At 43.3% G+C, this 21,837-nt stretch overlaps 1 protein-coding gene across 5 annotated transcripts in view; it reads left to right on the top strand.

Annotated features, from left to right (window-relative positions):
- Window positions 1-21,837, top strand: part of LOC119971962 (growth arrest-specific protein 2) — a 181,558-nt gene that overhangs the window by 13,271 nt on the left and 146,450 nt on the right. Inside the window, exons 1-3 of one of the 5 annotated variants that reach the window (XM_038808333.1) lie at window positions 5,515-5,540; window positions 15,829-16,054; window positions 17,291-17,455. In XM_038808333.1, coding sequence (XP_038664261.1) covers window positions 17,314-17,455 — 142 coding nt within the window. In that variant the 5' untranslated portion in view covers window positions 5,515-5,540; window positions 15,829-16,054; window positions 17,291-17,313. Of the gene's footprint in view, window positions 1-5,514; window positions 5,541-15,752; window positions 16,055-16,107; window positions 17,011-17,290; window positions 17,456-21,837 lie in introns of those variants that run through there. The other 4 variants (XM_038808331.1, XM_038808332.1, XM_038808335.1 and 1 more) reach the window with 4 other exon arrangements.

The raw sequence follows: 21,837 nt of genomic DNA, 5'->3' as shown, positions 1-21,837 counted from the left end.
TAAATTTGTATAGGACGCATCACTGTAAACTATGAGTTTCAAGTGCCTACGGTCGCCTAAAACCAGGAACCTCAAAACACACTCCTGCATTTTTAGTTTGACTAATGCTTTATTTGCTCTTATTATGCTTTCCACTTTAGGATCATTCTTTTTTGTACTCAACTCTTAAGACATCAAAACTCATGTCCGGTCTAGTCTGTCTACCTAACCAATTCAGTTGCCCAATTAAACTTTGCAGTTGCTCTTTTTCCATCTTTGAAACCATTGCATCATTTTGTGAAACCTGGCCATGACTAATTGCCATTAGGCTGATTCTTTCCAGGGGCTAACTTACCCCTAACTTAGTCTGTCCGATTTCCAGTCCAATATATCTAAATGCACCATGAGCCTGACTTCCAACCCTGAATTCTTTCCTCAAACCAGATAGCTTCAAAATCACTAGTCCAACCCCACAAAAAATCATCGACATGCATCGGAAAGATGTCAGAAAGATTTCCTTTATGGTGCCAGTAAAACATTGCCGGATCTGCTTTCAACTGGCAACAGCCTAACTTTAACAAAACTGACCTTACCGAACAATACCAGACTTTAGACGCATCATTTAATCCATATACACATTTGTTCAACTTCCAGAGTACCCCTTCTGTGTTAGCTGCCTCTTTAGGAGGACAGAGAAAAATGTCTCTCTGGAGCTGATGCCCCTGCAAGAAGGCAGCTTTTATATCTATAGATTTGCATTCCCATGCCTTTGTGGCTAATAGAGCCACGAAGATCTTTAAAAAACCTTTCCTGCCGTAGGTAAATCTACCCATAAATCCTGATCTTCTAAGTTTTCTTCAAATCCCCTTGCCACAAGCCTGGCCTTTACCTTATAAGTTCCCTCTGGAAGAACCTTTTCCGTGCAAATCCATCTGTGGGATAGAGCTGTTTGTCCCCTATCCGGTACTTCCGTGTATACCCCAAATTCACTCCAACTATGAAGCTCTTGCTGCTTGGCATCTTTGATAACTTTTTCATCTAATTTATTGGAAGCCACCAAAATCTCACTACTCCTATTAGTATTCGTAATCTTACTGATGTTCCGAGATCTTGATAAACTGCGTCCCTTCTCCCGCCTGGTATCTAGTTCTGTACTGCTACTGCTTGATCTTTCCCTTCTGCTGTGGGATGTCCTTTCAATAGTTCTCGACCTTTTCCTGCAGATGTGTTAACTATCCGATGTACTATCTGAACTGGCACTGCGTTTCTGTGCCCTCCATTTTTGAATTTCATGTTCCCAATCCATTGTCTTGACTCCCTCGCTTGAATGCTGTACACTCAACCAATGTTTATACTTTCCAGTGGCCTTCCCTACTCTACTAATAACAGTTGTATCCTTCTGTTGACTAGACCCTTCAGGCAAGTATGTCACTTTTGTACCAACTTGTGGCAGTTGTCCTTTTGGAAAAATGACCTGTTCTAATTCATCAGAAGTGTTGTGTTCCTTTACAGAAACCCTGTCTAAATCAGTTAACTGGGCCTCATAGTTCTGTCACATGTGCGTATCAGATGACCCTGGTTCCTCGTCATGTCTGTCTGCTCTGTCTAAATTTGAAAATTTGTAATCTGTACCCATTATCCTTGATGAATGTACCCTAATAGTTTGATTGCCATGTTGCAAAATAATTGTTTTACCATCTATGCCTATGATCTTCCCTGGGCCTTTCCATTCATTAAAATTGTCTCTCTTATAGTATACTATGTCCCCTTGCTGAAAAACGGCATTTGATGGCTGTGCATTATGCCTTAAAGCTCTGCGAATTCTTTCAGAGAATTCTGCTTTCAAAAAAGCTTTTCTACTGCTATGTAATGCATTTAAATGCTCAGCAAAGGCAGAGCTAATTGTAGTCCCTTCCCAAGCTGGAGGCTAGTCATCCAAAATGGACGGAATTTTACGATTTCTACCAAACACTAATTTATAGGGACTATAGCCCCCAACCATCTGTAATAAATTATTTGCATGTACTGCCTACGTTAAAGCTGAATTTAGCTTGCAGTTTGGTCTATCTGCCAAAATTTTCCGGAGCATGTCATCTATTACCGCATGGTTTCCTTCACACACACCGTTACAAAATCGGCTTTCTGCAGCCGTATTCATAACTGTGGTATTCACATTTTCACACATATCCCTAAACTCATCATTAGCAAATTCTCCCCCATTTTCCGAAAGGAATTTTGCCAGTGGGCCCATTCCTGTTCCTATCCATTTTTCCACGATTTGATCCAGAATTACTCGCTTTTCTTTACTTCGTACAATCGTTGATTGACTAAATCTGGTTGCTAAATCTACAAAATGCAAAATAAATATATTATTGGCTTTATCCCAGATCTTAAGGGCCATGGCCACAATGTCGTTAAAATCCCTGGCCAAAGGTAGGGTTACTATCGGTCGTGCTGATGTCCTTCTGTACTTCCTACAAACTTCATAGCGATCACTAACCTGTTCTATCAGCTTAGTATAGTCTTCATCCCTTTAGAAATTTTTCAGCCTATGAGGAGACGGATACACAAATTGCCTATGTAGTTTTAATACAAGCTTTTTATCAGCTAAAGTTCCATTTTCAACTGCCATTAACACATCCTTAACAACTGTGTGCAAATTGTAAATCCACCGTCTTTCCAAAAACTGTTGCCTTATCCTGTTCCATATCCAGTTTCATGTGTGCTTTCTTCATTAACGGTCTGCTCAGAAGCAAAGGTATCTTACTTGATACAACATCCGTGCTGATGAAATGGTTAACTCCTGCAATGTTGCAAGGGATCACCACTCTTTTCAGCGACTTCAGAGTATTCAGGGGCCGCACGGTAGCATGGTGGTTAGCATAAATGCTTCACAGCTCCAGGGTCCCAGGTTCGATTCCCGGCTGGGTCACTGTCTGTGCGGAGTCTGCACGTCCTCCCCGTGTGTGCGTGGGTTTCCTCCGGGTGCTCCGGTTTCCTCCCACAGTCCAAAGATGTGCGGGTTAGGTGGATTGGCCATGCTAAATTGCCCGTAGTGTCTTAAAAAGTAAGGTTAGGGGGGGGGGGGGGTTGTTGGGTTACGGGTATAGAGTGGATACGTGGGTTTGAGTAGGGTGATCATGGCTCGGCACAACATCGAGGGCCGAAGGGCCTGTTCTGTGCTGTACTGTTCTATGTTCTATGTTCTATTATCATCTACAAACCTGAAACTTGTGGAACGTTCAGATTCCTTAACCTTGTTACGATTTTCAGCATTCAAGGGGTCCAGGTAACATTTTAACCAGTCAATTCCACACACAGTAGATGTGCAGCCACTGTCCAATACAGCACAATTGAAGAATTCTGCAACCAACACCCTCATTACCGGCGTAAAACTGCTTGTTAATAGGACAATGCCTTCTTTCTGGTCACTATCTTTTCGCGTCATGTGTCGCTTCAAACACTCTATTATAACATGTTGGACAGTTGAAAACATAATGGTATTGAGAGTCACATCGAAAACATCAATTTATCATACCCCGTGCATTTCTGGGGTTCATCTTCCTATTGTAGGTTCTAACTGGGTTTCTGTCTTCATACTTTCCGGGTCCCAATCTCCTTCTATAGTCTTGGAACCTGTTCGTGGCCGTACAATTTCACCATCCTGTTAGTAGTGTATCTTCCATATTCTGTTTCATTGCAAACTGACTTAGTTGGGTCATCAGAGCAATCGGAATCGAATGTTTCTCCAGAAACTTTTTTAAAGCTTCTGTCATATGATCGAATAAGGTATCCTTATCCACAAACTGAACTCCTGTCAAAACCAGGAGTCTATCCATGTTGCTCACTCTAGCACATTCAAGTAATTTAAAGGCCAACACAGATTGTGGAAATTCCAGGTTGTGTTTCTGCAGCCTTTTATATAGTCTGCCAAATTCCATTAGTGCCTTCAGTGGAGAAATCCTCTATTTTCCGGAACCTATCAAAATCCGACCATGCTTCATACGCACTTAACAAGTCATCATTTTTATAAATCTTATCCATATAACAATAGAGTCTCCAGACCTTCTTCTGAGTCTAACTCTTGCAATTCCAGCTCAGAGATCTCTTTGCTTCAGATTTTACTGTCATAAGGTAGAGAAAGAGCCAATGCCAAAACTTGTTTTCTCTTTCCCAAGGCAGTTACCTTAGTCCACATAACTACTGCACTTCTCCATTGGTTGTACAATCCCCTTTCAGAAAATAAGGGGGGTAGTCATATCCGGCCATCTTTATCCTAGGTTCAGCCGTATATATATTTTTTCTTCTCACTCACTCCTTGGTGTGGTCTGGAAAAGTTGTACCTTTCAACCCTTCAAATTTGCATAGCAAACATCCTCTGCTACCATTTGTTAGACGTTTAGCTGCTGTTGTATAAAGAGTCAAAGGTTCTGCTCCTTTTCACAAACATCTTTATTTTACTTTAACAAACTCTGCACAGAACTCTATCATCATATCACCTGACATCATGCTGGTCCCGGCAGCGTAGATCAAACCACCTATCTTACTGGCGGGAGCAGGCGGCGTGGGTGGGCTCCGGGGTCCTGGGGGGGGGGGAGCGCTGGGGGATCTGGCCCCGGGGGGTGCCCCCAACGGTGGCCTGGCCGGTGATCGGGGCCCACCGATCGGTGGGCGGGCCTGTGCCGTGGGGGCACTCTTTTCCTTCTGCCTTCACCATGGTATTCACCATGGCGGAAGTGGAAGTGACCCCCTCCCCAGCGCATGAGCGGGGATGAGGTCAGCAGCCGCTGACGCTCCGGCGCATGCGCGGACTTCTGCCAGCCGGCGAAGTCCCTTCGGCCCTGGCTGGCGTGGCGCCAAAGGCCTTCCACGCCAGCTGGCGGAGCGCCAACCACTCCGGCGCAGGCCTAGCCCCTCAATGTTAGGGCTTGGCCCCTAAAGGTGCGGAGGCTTCCGCACCTTTGGGACGGCCCGACGCCGGGGTGGTTTACACCACTCCAACATGCTGGGACCCCCCGCCCCACCAGGTAGGGGAGAATCCCGGCCACGATCTGATAATGATCTTCAGCTCAAAACCAGCAACATACTCTGATTGGCAGGATGTGACAAATGGTGTTCTTCAGGCATCTGTCCTCAATGTCAACTTTTTGCCATATTTAAATTGTTAATAACTAGGAAGAAAGAATTGATAGTTGGATATTAAAATTTGCTGCTGACCGTAAGGAGGCATAGTAAGTAATAATCAATAATAATAATCTTTATTATTGTCAGAAGTAGGCTTACATTAACAATGCAATGAAGTTACTGTGGAAAGTCCTTAGTCGCCACACTCCAGTTCCTTTTTGGGTACACAGCGGGAGAATGCAGAAGTGTCTAATACACCTAACAAGCACGTCTTTCAGAACTTGTGGGAGGAAACCGGAGCACCAGGAGGAAACCCACGCAGACGGGGAGAACGTGCAGACTCCACACAGTGACCCCAGCGGGAACTGAACCTGGGACCCTGATGCTGTGAAGCAACAGTGCTAACTACGATGCTACCGTGCCGCCTACCATGCTGTGTAAGTACTACAGATGGAAGTAGGAAGTTTCAAAGGAACATAGACAGTGTGCAAAATTCTATGGCGTTTTGAATTTGATGTGGGCAGTTATGGGGCCATGCACTTCGGATTTGAGAATGGCAGATAAGAATATTTCCTCAATGGCGAGGAACAAGGAGCTGTGGGCGAGCTGAGAGATTGAACAATTTATATCCACAAATCACGTACGGCTAGTGCACAGGTACAAAAATTAACCACAAAGGTGAATAGATTGTTGGCCTTTACCTTAAAGAGTTATAATTAAAAAGTGAGGTAGTTATGCATCAGTGGTAAAGATGTGGGGGCTTTCAGAGGGAGAGGCAAGCAGGGAGGTCTAGCGCTGTCAAAACTTGCTGTACTTTTACTGGGTGGCCAACGCGGAGAAGGTGTTGGGGTAGCGCGGGGATCCGGGGCTCTCTGGGTTCAGATGGAGTCTGGGTCATGTAGAGGGACAAGCTTGGGGACATTGGCAATGACGCCACTTCTGGCAAGGTCCTCGGCAAACCCACTGGTGGTGTCCACAATAAAAATATGGGGCAACTCTACCAACATTTTATGTTGGGGCAGCCTCAAGCCTGGCTTCCATTTTTGTGAATCACTTGTTAGAGCTGACAAGGCTGGATGCCACATTTAAGGCATGGAAAGAGAACGGGATGGAGAGTGTGAGGAATTTGTTCCTGGAGGGACGGTTTGCCAGCTTGGAGGAGTTAAAGGAGAAATTTGGGTTGTCAGGTGCGGACATGTTTAGGTACGGAGCTCTGTTAAGGGACTGTTCTCGAATTTCCAGGTGGTACCACCATCATCCTAATTGGAGAGAATTCTTGGGGCAGCAGGGTAGCATGGTGGTTAGCATAAATGCTTCACAGCTCCAGGGTCCCAGGTTCGATTCCCGGCTGGGTCACTGTCTGTGTGGAGTCTGCACGTCCTCCCCCTGTGTGCGTGGGTTTCCTCCGGGTGCTCCGGTTTCCTCCCACAGTCCAAAGATGTGCGGGTTAGGTGGATTGGTCATGCTAAATTGCCCGTAGTGTGCTAATAAAAGTAAGATTAATGGGGGGGTTGTTGGGTTACGGGTATAGGGTGGATACGTGGGTTTGAGTAGGGTAATCATGGCTCGGCACAACATTGAGGGCCGAAGGGCCTGTTCTGTGCTGTACTGTTCTATGTTCTATGTTCTCCTGTTCGGGACCGGAGGAGGGTAGTACGTCCAGCACGTATGAACAGATCGTGGGGGGAGAGTTGAGTTCGGTGGAAAGGTTAAAGGCGAAATAGGTGGAGGAATTGATGCCAATATTGAAGGAAGAGGAGGTATGGCGTGAGGCTCTCCGGAGGGTGAACACCACATTGCCGTGTACAAGACAGTCTGATCCAGATAAAGGTAGTGTTTTGAGTGCACGTCACTAACGCTAGGATGAGTCGTTTTTTTGAGGTGTGAAGGATAGTGTGACCGCTGATTGAGACTGTAAGACATAGGAGCAGAATTAGGCCACTGGGCCCTTTGAGTCTGCTCCACCATTCAATCATGGCCGATTTTTTCTCATCCCCATTCTCCTGCCTTCTCCCCATAACTCCTGATCCTCTTATTAATCAAGAACCTATCTACCTCTGTCTTAAAGACACTCAGTGAATTGGCCTCCACAGCCTTCCACGGCAAAGAGTTCCACAGATTCACCACCCTTTGGCTGAAGAAATTCCTCCTCATCTCTGTTTTAAAGGATCGTCCCTTTAGTCTGAGATTATGCCCTCTGGTTCTAGTCTTTCCTACTCGTGGAAACATCCTCTCCTCTCCACTCTACTCAGACCTCGCAGTAACCTGTAAGTTTCAATAAGATCCCCCCTCATCCTTTTAAACTCCCAACGAGTAGAGATCCAGAGTTCGCAATCATTCCAGGGATCATTTGTGTCAACCTCCTCTGGACCCTTTCCAAGGCCAGCACATCTTTCCTTAGATACGGGGCCCAAAACTGCTCACAATACTCCAAATGGGGTCTGACCAGAGCCTTATACAGCCTCACAAGTACATCCCTGGTCTTGTATTCTAGCCTTCTCGACATGAATGTTAACATTGCATTTGCCTTACTAATGCCGACCGAACCTGCAGGTTAACCTTAAGAAGCCCGCACAGGCTGATGACCCGGGTTGGAATCCCGACCCTGAGTCACTGTCCGTGTGAAGTTTGCACATTCTCCCCATGTTTCACCCCACAACCCAAAGATGTGTAGGTCAGGTGGATTGGCCACACTAAAATTGTCCCTTAATTTGAAAAACAAAAATAATTGGGTACTCTAAATTTATTTTTTAAAAAGAAGCCCACACAGCACATACACATGTTCTGGCCCTGTTCCAAACTAGTGGACTTTTGGAGGTCCCTATTTAGCAGCTCACTATCCCCTTCTTGTGCGCAATTAGGGATCGGTAATAAATGCAGGTCTAGATAGCCCACATGGTGTAAATGAATAAAAAATGTTGCAGCTTTCAAGATTGAGACAGGCAGATTTTTGTTACGCAAGGATACCATGAATATGAAGCAAAGGTGAGTACATGTAATCGAGCTATATCTATTTGAATGGAGAAGCTGGCTGGAGGGGTTCAATGTCCTAATCCTGATGCTGTGATCTTATGACTCGAATTGCTCTTTTTTCCTTTCTTCTACACTTTTCCTCTACACATGCACGCTTCAGACTGGCCCAATGATTTGAAAAGAAAGGCTGTTAAATAGATTAGAAATAGAATGGCAGACTGAGAATGTAAATAGCTGTCTGTTCAGAAGAAACTGCCAAATACATATTTGAACAGCTCACATGGAATGTATCTATCTGAATTAAGTGGGCTTAGCCCCACCTGACTGTTTTCCCTTCAGACAAACCATCTAATTGTTGCAAATTGCCATACCAAAATTGAGTGGATATTCCTGTTAAGCAAAGCTGTGTTTAACCCCTTACAAACCATAACAATAAATCCTGGATAAAAATGGTTGTATAATCATATGTTGTGCAGAATTTTGTGAAACTCTATTGGACCTTTAAAACCAGAAAATTATTATTTCTGTATTCATTCATGGGGTGAGGAGCTGCTGCTTCCAGGTCTTGGCACTCTGACAGTTTAATAGGGAGTGATTTGTAAAATGGCTCTTTCAGAGGCTGAGTTTTGAAGAAATTATTGAAGAAGTAATCCTGGTGGTTTACAAAAGGTGTGTAAAACAAAACTTATGCAATTGGTGGACAGGTTACGGTTGAATTTACCTGCAGAGGTGAGGACGGGAGAGGTAATTAAAGCGAGAACTCAGCATGTAAATTTTGAAAAGATGCCAGATACACAGCCAGAGTTGTAGCAAGAATCATTGGAATTAACTAAGATCTAGTTGCAAATTAAACAATTACAACATGCTAAAGAAATGAGAAAGCTTGAATTAGAAGCAAAAACCAAAGAGAGATGATGGCAGAAGGAAAAGAAAACGAGAGGGCAGAGAGAGAAAAGACGAGGGAGGCAATGGCAAGAGAAAGGAGTAAAGGGAGAGAATTTTAACTTCATGAAATAGGAGAGAAAGGTGGAAAGCCGTAGATAATATCAACTTAAAAGCTTGGAGTTAAAGGCAGAAGATGAGGGAGGTCTAGAGGGAGGAGTAACTTCTGTGCTTAACATCCCAGGCCCAAAATACAGATTCCAGGTTAAGGAGCGTTTCACTTGCTCCTCGTCCAATTTGGTCTATTGCATTCACTGCTCCCAATGTGATCTCCTCTATATCGGAGAGACCAAACGCAGACTGGGTGATTGCTTTGCTGAGCACTTTCAGTCTGTGTGCAATCAGGACCCTGACCTTCCTGTTGCTTGCCATTTTAACACAAGACCCTCCTCCCATGCCCACATATCTGTCCTTGGCCTGCTACAATGTTCCAGTGGAACTCAACGCAAATTGGAGGAACAACATCTCATCTTCCATTTCGGCACGCTACAGCCTTCTGGTCTCAACATCGATATTAACAACTTCAGATGATTAGCTCTACCCCACCTCAACCCATTTATTTTCATCCCATTTTATCTGTTTTTTACCATTTCTTTCTCTCTTGTCTTTCTTTATATATATTCACCCCCCCCCCCCCCCCATTTTATCCACCTTTCGTTACCCTTTCTCCCCTTTCCTTCCCCTTCCCCTCCCCCCAGATCTACATCTGTCACAGTTTACCCTCTGACGTTAGTTTCTCTGCAGTTTGGCCTTTCACACCTTTTGTTCTCTCCGGGGACTGCCATTAGCACTCTCTCCGCCTTGCTTTCTGTGGCTATTAGCACCCCGTTTCCCTGAGTTTCTGTGGCTATGACTCATCTTTCATTCTCACTCCACAGTATAAATATTCCCCACTTTCTCTGTTAGCTTTGACAAAGGGTAATCGGACTCGAAACGTCAGCTCTTTTCTCTCCCTACAGATAATGCCAGACCTGCTGAGATTTTCCAGCATCTTCTTTTTGGAATATAACTGTAAGATGTCCATCTGAAAGAAAGACTCTTAACCTTTTACCTACATTATTATTTGACACCCCTCTTTCCCCTCTGTTCATTTTTGTGTGTTTAGAGGGTGGAGTGAGTTAAAAGTGGTGGTTAATGATCAGATAGATAGTCAGTTGTATTCATTGCCTAATTAATTGTGGTTACTGTTAATAATAAAACATGTTGATTGAGTTTAAATTTACAAACCTGGTGACTGTAGTTATTGGGCAGCCGAAGACCTCGGGTATTTTAAAATAAAAGTTAATTACAACATGTTGTGACTCCGGGTCAAGTGGAGCTGGAATTTACCGTGGACTAGCCAAAAGTGTCGTAACAAGAGGTTGGTTGGGAAGCAGGTGTCAGATCTTTATAAAGATTTTATTTGCAAGGGGAAAGTTTATTCATCTACCAGGTGGAGTAGGTGAGGATGTTAAAATCAGAAGGGATCCAGGAGTAAGTCAATCTTTAATAATGATATATACGGAGCTATGTAATTCAGAAGTAGTATTGTCAGGAACGGTGATCAAATGTGGGACTAACGGTGAAGTGAGTAGGGTTCTCTTATGTAAGGTATATTTAGAGAGTCTGGTGAAAAGTAGTGAAGTGGTGGTAGGATGAATAGTGACATTTTTTCCAGGGGTACAATTTATCCTGGGTAATGATATGGGTGGATCATGGATTGGAGTGTTGCCTCCTGTGGTTGAAAAGCCAAGGGAATGTCAACCAACTGAGGTGTTACAACAAGCATTTCCTGGAGTGTTTCTCAATTGTGTGGTAAGAAGATCACAAAGCCATAGATTGAGACAGGAGGAGGAGAAATCAAGGAGTAAAGATACGGAGGCTGAGGTTCTGTTACTAGAAGCCAGCTTTGACCAGATTGGTGATAAAGAACAAGAGCAGGTGGAGGATGAAGGTGGTATCTTTCATTCAGGAAAACTGGAAAGTAGAATTTCAACAGAAGGATTCGGAGATAAAGGGTGGCCCAGTGATTCGCACTACTGTCTAACTGCGGCAGGGACCTGGGTTCAATTCCGTCCTTGGGTGACTGTGCGGAGTTTTCACGTTCTCCCCGTGTCTACGTGAGTTACTAATTGGTGCTCCGGTTTCCTACCATAGGCCAAAGATGTGCAGGTTAGGTGGATTAGCCATGCTAAATTGTCCCCAGATATGCAGTTAGATTATGGGGATAGGGTGGAGTACATCAAAAATACATAGTAAATAGAAGCAGGAGGAGGATATTCGAGCCTGCTCCGCCATTCTTTCTGATTATGGCTGATCATCAAGTTCAATATCCTGATCCAGCCTTCTCCCCATAACCTGATGACTGTAGTTATTGGGCAGCCGAAGACCTCGGATATTTTAAACCAGTATGGCAGGGGGGTGGGTACCGGAGCAATAGGTCAGAAGGTGAAAGCATTGAGGGAGAACCAGGGAATAGGGCCAGTATGTCTCTGAGGAAGAGCAGACAGGGAGATGTTGCTGAAAACAGCGGGACTGGTGGCCTGAAGTGCATATGTTTTAATGCAAGACGTATAACAGGGAAGGCAGATGAACTTAGAGCTTGGATTAGTACTTGGAACTATGATGTTGTTGCCATTACAGAGATATGGTTGAGGGAAGGACAGGATTGGCAGCTAAACGTTCCAGGATTTAGATGTTTCAGGCGGGATAGAGGGGGATGTAAAAGGGGCTGGAGGAGTTGCGCTACTGGTTAGGGAGAATATCGCAGCTGTATTGCGGGAGGACACTTCAGAGGGCAGGGAGGCTATATTTGTAGAGATCAGGAATAAGAAGGGTGCAGTCACAATGTAGGGGGTTTACTACAGGCCACCCAACAGCCAGCGGTAGATAGAGGAGCAGGTAGATAGACAGATTTTGGAAAGGAGTAAAAGCAATAGGGTTGTTGTGGTGGGAGACTTTAACTTCCCAATATTGACGGACTCACTTAGTGCTAGGGGCTTAGATGGGGCAAAGTTTGTAAGGAGCACCCAGGAGGGCTTCTTAAAACAATATGTAGATAGTCCAACTAGGGAAGGGGCTATACTGGACCTGATATTGGGGAATGAGCCCGGCCAGGTGGTAGAAGTTTCAATAGGGGAGCATTTCGGGAACAGTGACCATAATTCAGTAAGTTTTAACGTGCTGGTGGACAAGGATAAGAGTGGTCCTAGGGTAAATGTGCTAAATTGGGGAAAGGCTAATTATAACAATATTTGGCAGGAACTGAAGAACCTAGATTGGGGGCGGATGTTTGAGGGTAAATCAACATCTGACATGTGGAGGTTTCCAATGTCAGTTGAAAGGAATTCAGGACCGGCATGTTCCTGTGCGGAAGAAGAATAAATACGGCAAATTTCGGGAACCTTGGATAACGAGAGATATTGTGGAATATCATAGGTCATAGAAGGCAGAGAGTGGATTTTAAAACATAATTTTAATTATTAACACAGTATTAAAATCTTTAACATCAGACCCAAAAATAACTTACAATTGCCCCTTAAATAATGCTAAACACAGTGCTATCTTTATTCCCACTTTTATTTAAATTTAGAGTACCCAATTATTTTTCTCCAATTAAGGGGCAATTTAGCATGGCCAAACCACCTACCCTGCATATCCTTTTGGGTTGTGGGGCTGAGACCCACGCAGACATGGGGTGGATGTGCAAGTTTCACACAGTCACCGGGGCCGCGATCAAACCCAGGTCCTCAGCGAAGTGAGGCAGCAGTGCTAACCACTGAGCCACCATACCCCCCTTATTCCCACTTAAACAGGAAAACATACATTGCAGCTCTCAGTCCACTGTAAATATCAATGGCATGGAGCAATACTTGTTTTACAGTTATTATTTGAGAAAGTTATTTTTGCACTGATTTACATAGTTTACATAGAATTTACAGTGCAGAAGGAGGCCATTCGGCCCATCGAGTCTGCACCGGCTCTTGGAAAGAGCACCCTACCCCCTATCCAAGGTCAACACCTCCACCCTATCCCCATTACCCAGTAACCCCACCCAACACTAAGGGCAATTTTGGACACCAAGGGCAATTTATCATGGCCAATCCACCTAACCCGCACATCTTTGGACTGTGGGAGAAAACCGGAGCACCCGGAGGAAACCCACGCACACACGGGGAGGATGTGCAGACTCCGCACAGACAGTGACCCAAGCCGGAATTGAACCTGGGACCCTGGAGCTGTGAAGCGATTGTGCTATCCACAAGGCTACCGTGCTGCCCTGTCAGAAATGATCTGACTCCTGTCAGATGCATGTCTTCAAAGGCTGTTTCAAATTGGTTGTTTCCGCTTCCCCTTGTCCTCAGACAAGTCTGTACTGCTTTAAATACTGTTAATCTCTTTCAACTAACCTACAGTCAGAACAGAACTGACTCCCTTCTGGACACAGCTTCCTTCAGCTCAGAACTCAACTGAAAATGCTTTCTCAAAAAGCCTGATGCCTTAGCTCTGACATCATCTCAGCAAGGTGAACACTGGTTTGCATGATTAAAATGTAATATGATATATGTCTGATAGAGTATAAATTGTGTTTAATATCGCGAAATGCTTAGAGTTAAAAGGCTTTGAGAAAATGAAGCCATTTTTTTATATTGCTGGTTCATTTTTTTAGGGGGGAAGTGTAATGAATGTAGAAATTTCAGCTATATTGTATTATAAGTATTTTGTGAATTAAGGGTTAAAAGCCTGGGTTAGGGCGTGTTTGACTGCTGCAGTCACGTTTTTAAAATAATCTTACTTTGAGAGGCAGCAAGGCCTTTAGGAGTCTGAGATGCAATTAACCAATGTAAAAGCTTGGGCTAATGCAATTTTGTTTTGATTAAGGGAATTCCCTGGGGAGATAAGTAGTTTCCAGCTTGTTGATATGTCATTGCTAAGGCATGAGGGAATTTTGAGAAAACAATTTTCACTTTCAGTTCCTATTCTGGCTCAAGCTGAGACCAAGTAAGGCAGCTTGTTCTGTAGCTGGGTAAAAGAGATTAACTATTTAAATCAGTGCAGACTTGTCTGAGGACAAGGGGGAGTGAAAAACAAGCCAGTTGAAACAGCTTTTGAAGACATCCAGCCAGTGTTTCTGCAGGGATTCAGACCAGAGTCAGATCTATTCTGCAAAACAATGTCAAGCGATCTCTTTCTCAAAGTTAAACTTTATAAAGCAAATATTCTTCTGTGCCATTGGTATTTAGGGTGGATTGTGAGCTGACATGATCTGTTTTCTTGTTGCTTAAGTGGGAATAAGATAGCTAGTAAGGGTATTATATTCGCTGAGTATTATTGTTCAAGGGGTAATTATAAGCTATTTTCAGATGTGATGTTAAAGATTTTAATACTGTGTTAGCAATAAAGTTTTGTTTTAAAATACCGTATCCCTATTTCCTTGTGCAATCACTCCTGGAGCAAGGTATCCTTTCCTCACATCTTACAAAATTAAGATAAAATATTGGTGTTTCTGTCCAGTATCCTAGCTACAGTTGGGGTCTGGTCTGGAAGTGTAATACTACACCACAGGGACTGCAGTGGTTCATGAAAGCAGCTCACCATCACCTTCTCAAGGGCATTTCGGGTGGACAGGTCAATGCTGGCCTAGCCTGCCATACTCAGCCTATGAATGAATCAGCAAAAAGCTACTAGTGCTATTCAAATAATTACATTTGTTACTATTGTCTGATGTCTGATTTCACGTGGGAAACAAATATGAAGGGGTGTCAGCTGAATTAGTGTAACATTAATTTCTTGAACCTAAAGAACATGAACGAATGTTGCAGATTCAGTGAAAATTCAAAATGCTTAAACTGGAATTTTGTGACATTTCGAAGCACTCCATATCCAATCAACTACTTGACATATTCTTATGTCAAGAAGGAACAGACATTTTGTGCAGAAGATGATCCCATCAAGGATATTTTAATGAATAGTTAATTTGTTTTGCATTATATGTGAGGGAATGATTCCCTGCCCACCAAATTATACCAAAAGCTCTTTCATGTTCCTCTGAATCATTGGACATGGCAGGTAGCAATGCAACACAGACATGGGCAGCACGGTAGCACAAGTGGATAGATAAGTGGCTTCACAGCGCCAGGGTCCCAGGTTCGATTCCCCACTTGGTCACTGTCTGTGTAGAGTCTGCACGTTTTCCCCGTGTCTGCGTGGGTTTCCTCCGGGTGCTCCGGTTTCCTCCCACAGTCCAAAGACGTGCAGGTTAGGTGGATTGGCCATGATAAATAGCCCTTCTTGACCAAAAAGGTTAGGATGTGTTATTGGGTTACGGGGATAGGGTGGAAGTGAGGGCTTCAGTGGGTCAGTGCAGACTCGATGGGCCGAATGGCCTCCTTCTGCACTGTATGTTCTATGAGTTGTAAATACATTGCCAGTTATGTGACCTATTGTTACAAGAGAACCAAACGCTGTTAATTCTGTGCCAGCAATTTGACTCTCAGATAAATATATCTGTAAAAAATATCGGTCAGATAAAATGAGTCAGCACAAATTTGAAACGCGATCTTCAGACAGTGATAACTGGTTCATTAATAGACTTCTTGTGCACTGCCAAAATAAATTGCAGCTATTATAATGTCCCAATGTCTTGCAATCAACCTGCTAACATTATTTTACATTTTCCTACAATCAACAAAAAAAATCAACCGCATTTCGGGAAATCAATCGGGTTTTGCCAGATGCTGCTGAAGCCTGTGCATTTCAGGGGTAAATCATTGTCAGTGTTTGGTAGTGGAGAGGTATTTGGAGCCATTGACTTCCGTTCTCGTTTGACAGGGCGATGTGAACGTGAGGAAATGCGGTGTTCGCCTTCCAGCCGGCACTACTGAGATGCTTCAAACTAAGATGCACGCTTAGCGAAGTGAAGGATCCGTCATGCAAGGATTGTGGAAAGTGCTGTTCGATCTGCACGTCCTTACCAGCATCAGGTTCGATCCGCACAGACGTGTTGCATTGCAGAAGAAACTGAGTGAAATCTACAGAACGGAGCGGCTTGCAGTGGGTGAGGAGCAATGCAGTGATTAGTCTGCAGCTATGAGCTTCCCCGACACTAAGAGTAATAAAGGACGATATGGAGAGCTTAAAAAACTGTGTTGGCACATTATTAGGCTGAACACACGTTTTGAAACAGTTGTCCCATTTTAGCGCCAAGTAAATGAAAACGGATGATATATCCAAAGTCGCTGTTTTATATTATACCGTGGTGTGAATCCTTTACATGTTTAGAGCTGTTTGGTTGAATACATTAATAGTTATACACTGAGTTATCTTTCTAGTTTTAGATTTTGCGTGAAACCCCAACCCTAGTTCATCTGATTCTGAAGGGAAACTGCAAAAGCCCCAGAAGAAAGATTTTAGATTCATTAATCGACTCCTCCGAAGTTTGCAGATTATTATTTCAAATATCACGTCAATTGTAATCAAGCAGTAATTTCAGTGTCAGCATGTGTTGTCTTATAATCACCACCTAACTTTCACTGCAGAAGCTTAACTTGGGCGCGTTTTGTTTACGTCGACTTATTAGTGAAAAAGGAATGCTGAAGAAATTGCAGATGCTTCTATGATTACTCGCTCCTTTAGAACCCCAAATATCAGTTCGGTAGCTTAAATTACGGATGAAACAAAACATTGTAACACTGCTCTTTTGCTGAGAAGATGCGATGAATGCTCCACTGTGCAGGCTTATGTAAAAACCCACTGTTCATTTAGAGGGAAGTGATTATGTCCTATAGCCCAGTTGAGAAAGGAACAGACTGCTGCAAGCCATTAGGCGAACTGTAAACTGTACTAAACCAGGTCACAGTTGTTGATAACGCTGCTTGGAACTTGAGATGTTAGCTCACATTCAGGTACAAAAAGGACTTCTGAAACATGAAAAAAGTGTATAATTGGAACTTTCTTTCGCAAGCAACATTGTGTACTGGCATTTGTAGACCACTGCAGTTGTTTGAGAACACGGTAAACTTAAAATACTTTAAAAAAAGTACTTCATACTTAATGAAAGTAAATCATTTTTAAATTTGATGTAAAACTTTTTATTTCTTCAGTAACTGTTGAAGATGTTTGACCTTTTGTCATGAGTGCAGCCATTGGTGATTTCTTATTTTGAGCTTGAAGCAATCTGAACAAACTGAAATACTTCTGAACAAAAATAAAGTTTGTGCATGCTGCATCATCCATCACTTGTTGTTATTCCTTCTGTATCATCGCAGACTGTTTTATCTTATTTTTCTGTTAGATATCGCAAGTGGATAAGGAAAGATGTACAGCACATTCAGTCCTAAGGAGCCTGGGCCAAGTCTGTCCGATGTGCACCAATATAGTCAGTGGTTGACAAGCAGACATGAAGCTAGTTTATTACCAATGAAAGAAGACTTGGCTCTATGGTTGACAAATTTACTAGGTAAGATTACAATTTTAATGCTTGGTACTTGATTTGAATGATTGAGAATGATAACTATTTTAAGCCTGTCTCGGGGCTTTGGAAGTAGCTCAGCCATTGAGCAGAGTATCTTCTTATGTGGGGTACAATGTAAACATACAGAAATATTGCATAGGAAAAAAAGTTTTGAAGGTTGCTGGCCCATCTAGCCTGTCCAATAAATGGATGCTCTTTTTATAGGAATCGTGGTGTTGGTTGAATCTCTGTGTCCTTCCAGTTTGCCAGTGCATAATTACTTCCTTAATTCTGTGTGTACATATATAAAATAACACAGTTTTCAGTTGGTTTTTGTAGAATTATTTTGGTGGCAAGCCTGAACTTTTAAAGACAAGGGCAGAACCTTGTAGTTTGGATGTCTGTTAAACCAGATTGTGCACCTTATTCATTTATTTGTGGAATTCAATTTCTGTATAGCTATAAGTCTGGCATATTATTGCATAATAAGGTAACTGCGTTCTTTTTTGTCTTGAGGTATTGAGATGAGTTGTACACCTCAAGTCCTTGATAATGTACAAGAAATGCCACGGTTGATCTATTTTTTTTATTAATGTTTAGTTAATATTGCAAGTTGCTGAAGCTTATAACAATGTTGCTTCACCTTGAAGAAAGAATCATGCACCAGTCATTGATACCCTAGAATACTTTGTTTCAGTATTGGCTTGTAATAATTTTCTTAAGTTTACCAGGTATTTATTTCAGAAATATTTTTATTGAAGGCATTTTTCACAGATACAAAAATACATAAGCCAAACCTTGGGAACAGGTAACAAAACTAACAATCCACCCTCCCCATCTCTCCCCCCCCCAACCCCCGTCATTCCAAGCCTGCCTCCTTTTTTTCCGACCCCCACACCCCCCAAAACAAAATACCCAGAACTTCCCCCCCTCCCCCCGACACCTCAAACCACTTTAAGGAAGTTGATAAATGGTTTCCACCTCAGGGGTGAATCCCTCTTCCACTCCACATATGGTGAATTTAACTTTTTCCAGGTGCATAAAATCCTGCCAGGTCTTTCACCCATACCCTCGCCGTTGGTGGCTCCGAGTCCCACCAACTCAACAAAATCCATCTCCAGGCTATCAGAGAGGCAAAGGCCAACCCATGCATATTTTTCAAGGGATGTTGTTTAATCATGGGAGGATTTAAAATCCAATGAATGGAAAAGACTATAGAGTAGATTATTCTCTTCACTGTGTTGTGAATATCCAGTTCATCATTTATATTCATATTTTAGACGTAATATTTAGTTCTGGGAACATTATCGTTGTAGGGTAAGGCAATTAAAGTACCATGTTTTAGTAATTGCAAAACACATAAGGCAATGGCACTTCAAAAGGTTACCCATATTCGTTCAATAAAGCCAGAAGGCAGGGAGCTATAAAACAGCAGGAAAATTAACTTGGCCGGAGAACTGGAGACATGGGGGTAAACCTCCTGGTCCTGCCCACCGTGGGAATCGTCGCAGGCGGGAGGAAAATTTGAAGGAGCTCGAGTGGGAATTTCCAGTCTCGGGGCAGATGCAATTGGAAATTCTCACCCACGACTTGCAAAGAGGTGCAATCCAGAGAGTTGTTTATGTTTTGGGAGTTAGAACTAAATTAAGTTAAAAGTATTCAATAAACCTTGAAAGGCCATAAAATTCATTTATTTCATCAGATAACTAAAAACTGTAAATGGAGGATAATTAACTCAGGGCAGTCCAGAGCAGATTACACCATCATGGAGATGGGTGGAGTTTAGGAAGGCTCCCTGGTTTCAGTTTATTTGGGGGTTTTGTGGAAGATGTTTTCACTTACAATTTTACCTCATATGCTTTGCAGCTCACTGAAAGAAATTAGCCAGAGTAAATGAGAGCTCGACAGACCTGCATTGTGAGCAGAGTTTAACATAAACGTTGTCATTGACTGCATGGATTGCAGGTTGAGAATTAATCTTACCTTGAATCTTGTGAGGGAATAGAAGCAGTAAGAAAGCCTAGATTGAATCTAGTGGGATAATTTGCAGTCAGCTTCACAGTATCTTATTGCAAAATAAAGTAACCAGCAGAATAGCTTGAGCGTCTTGGAACAGTGACAACAACAAGGAACTGAGGCATCCATAGTCAAGAGATGTTCAATGAATAGCAGCACGGTGGTTAGCACTGCTCCCTCACAGCGCGAGGGACCCGGATTCGATTCTGACCTCGGGTGACTGTCAATGTGGAGTTTGCACATTCTCCCTGTGTCAGCATGGATTTCCTCCGGGTGCTCTGGTTTCTTCCTGTCGTCCAAAGATGTTCGGGTTGGGTGGATTGGTCAGGCTAAATTGCCCCTTAGTGTCCAAAGATGGTTGAAGGGATATTGGGCTCGGTAGGGTTTTCCGGAAGGTTGGCGCTGACTCGATTGGCTGAATGGTCTCCTGTATTGTAGGGATTCTATGATTCTGTGAAATGTTTACCTCAAAGAATAGTTGATGCTGAGGAGATTCTGCAGAGGGACTGTGACATACTTATGGGTTGCTTTTACAGATTCATCAACTTTACGATTGATGTGTCTGATAAGAAAATTCTTGGGGAAAGTAGAAAGTAATCCTGGGTCTATAACATACACTGTTATGAATCATGTTATTATATTAATAGTGCTTGTTTTGCTTAAGTCTTTTATGCACATTAAAGTTTGCTTTATTTAAAATTTTATGATGTAATTCTGTTGGTTAATCCCAAGTATTTGGATTTCTTTTTAAATATTAACGGTCTCGACCTGGACTATAACACCTGCGCCTGGGAAATTGGCATTCCCCATGATAAGTGAAGATTAGAAATGAAAAAAGATCTGTTAGGGAAGGTGATGGCGTAGTGACATTGTCACTGGACTAGTAATCCAGAGACCCAGGGTAATCCTCTGGGGACCTAGATTCCAAACTCAATAAACACATGGAATTAAAAGTCTAATGATGATTATGAAAACATTGTTGGTTGTTGTAAAAACCCAACTGGTTTAGGTAAGGCAACCTGCCCTCCTTACCTCGTCGGCCTACATGTGATTCCAGACCCACAGCCATGTAGTTGACTCTTAGATGCTCTCTGAAATGGCCTGACAAGCCACACAAAAGGAATTAAATCGGACGGACCACCCGGTACCAACCTAGGCACCTGAAATGACAATGGTAAACCCAGCCATGTCGACCCTGCAAAGTCCTCCTTACTGGCATCTTACTAACATCTCACCTGTAGGACAGACCCAACAGAGGTGGCAGCACAGCTGGGAGGGAGTTGTCCTGGGAGTACTCAACATTGACTCTGGACCCCAGGATGTCTCATGGCACCAGGTCAAACTTGGAGAAAGGGAACCTCCTGCTGATTACCACATATTGTCCCCCTTCAGCTGATGAATCAGTACTCCTCCATGTTGAACACCACTTGCAGGAAGCACTGAGAATGGCAAGGACACGGAATGTACTTTGGGTAGGGGGTTTTCAATGTCTGTCACAAAGAGTGGCTCAGTAGCACCACTACTGACCGAGCTGGCTGAGTCCTAAAGGACATAGCTGCTGGAGTGGACTGCGGTAGGTGGTGAGGGAACCAACAAGAGGGAAAAAACATACTTGTCCTCATCCTCGCAAACCTGCCTGCTGAAGATGCATCTGCCCATGACAATATCAGTAGGAGTGACGCACCCACATTCCTTATGGAGACAAAGTCCCATCTTGCTAGAACATATCTGGCAACTCAAAACTGGGCATCTATGAGGTGCTGTGGGCCTTCAGCAGCAGCAGAACTGTGCGTAACCACAATCTGTAAACTCACGGCCTAGCATAAGCCCCACTCTATAATTACCACTAAACCAGGAATCAACACTGTTTCAACGAAGAGTGCAGGAGAGTGTAAACCTGGTGAAGCTACAACACAGAACTACTTGCGTGTCAAACAGAATAAGCAGCAAGTAATAGACAGAGCTAAGCAATTCCACAAGCAAAGGATCAGATCTAAGCTCTGCAGTCCTTTCACCTCCAGCGTTGAATGATGGTGGAGCCAATTCTCAAAGATGGAGGAGCCCAGCACATCTGAGGAAAAGATCAAGCTGAAGCATTCGCAACAATCTTCAGCCAGAAGTGCCAAGTGGATGATCCATCTCGATATCCTTCAGAGGTCCCCAGCATCAGAGATGTCAATCTTAAGCCGATTGATTTACTCCACATGACGTCAAGAAATGACAAGGCATTGGATAGTGCAAAGGCTATGTGCCCTGACAATATCTCAGCAATAGTACTGAAGATTTGTGCTACGGAAGTTGGCATGCGCCCAGTCAAGCAGTTCCAGCTACAACACTGGCATCTACCCGGCAATGTGGAAAATTGCCCAGGT

This window comes from Scyliorhinus canicula, chromosome 9, assembly GCF_902713615.1.
Source record: "Scyliorhinus canicula chromosome 9, sScyCan1.1, whole genome shotgun sequence".
Taxonomy (NCBI): Eukaryota; Metazoa; Chordata; class Chondrichthyes; order Carcharhiniformes; family Scyliorhinidae; genus Scyliorhinus; species Scyliorhinus canicula.
This window is presented reverse-complemented; position numbering and strand designations above follow the sequence as displayed.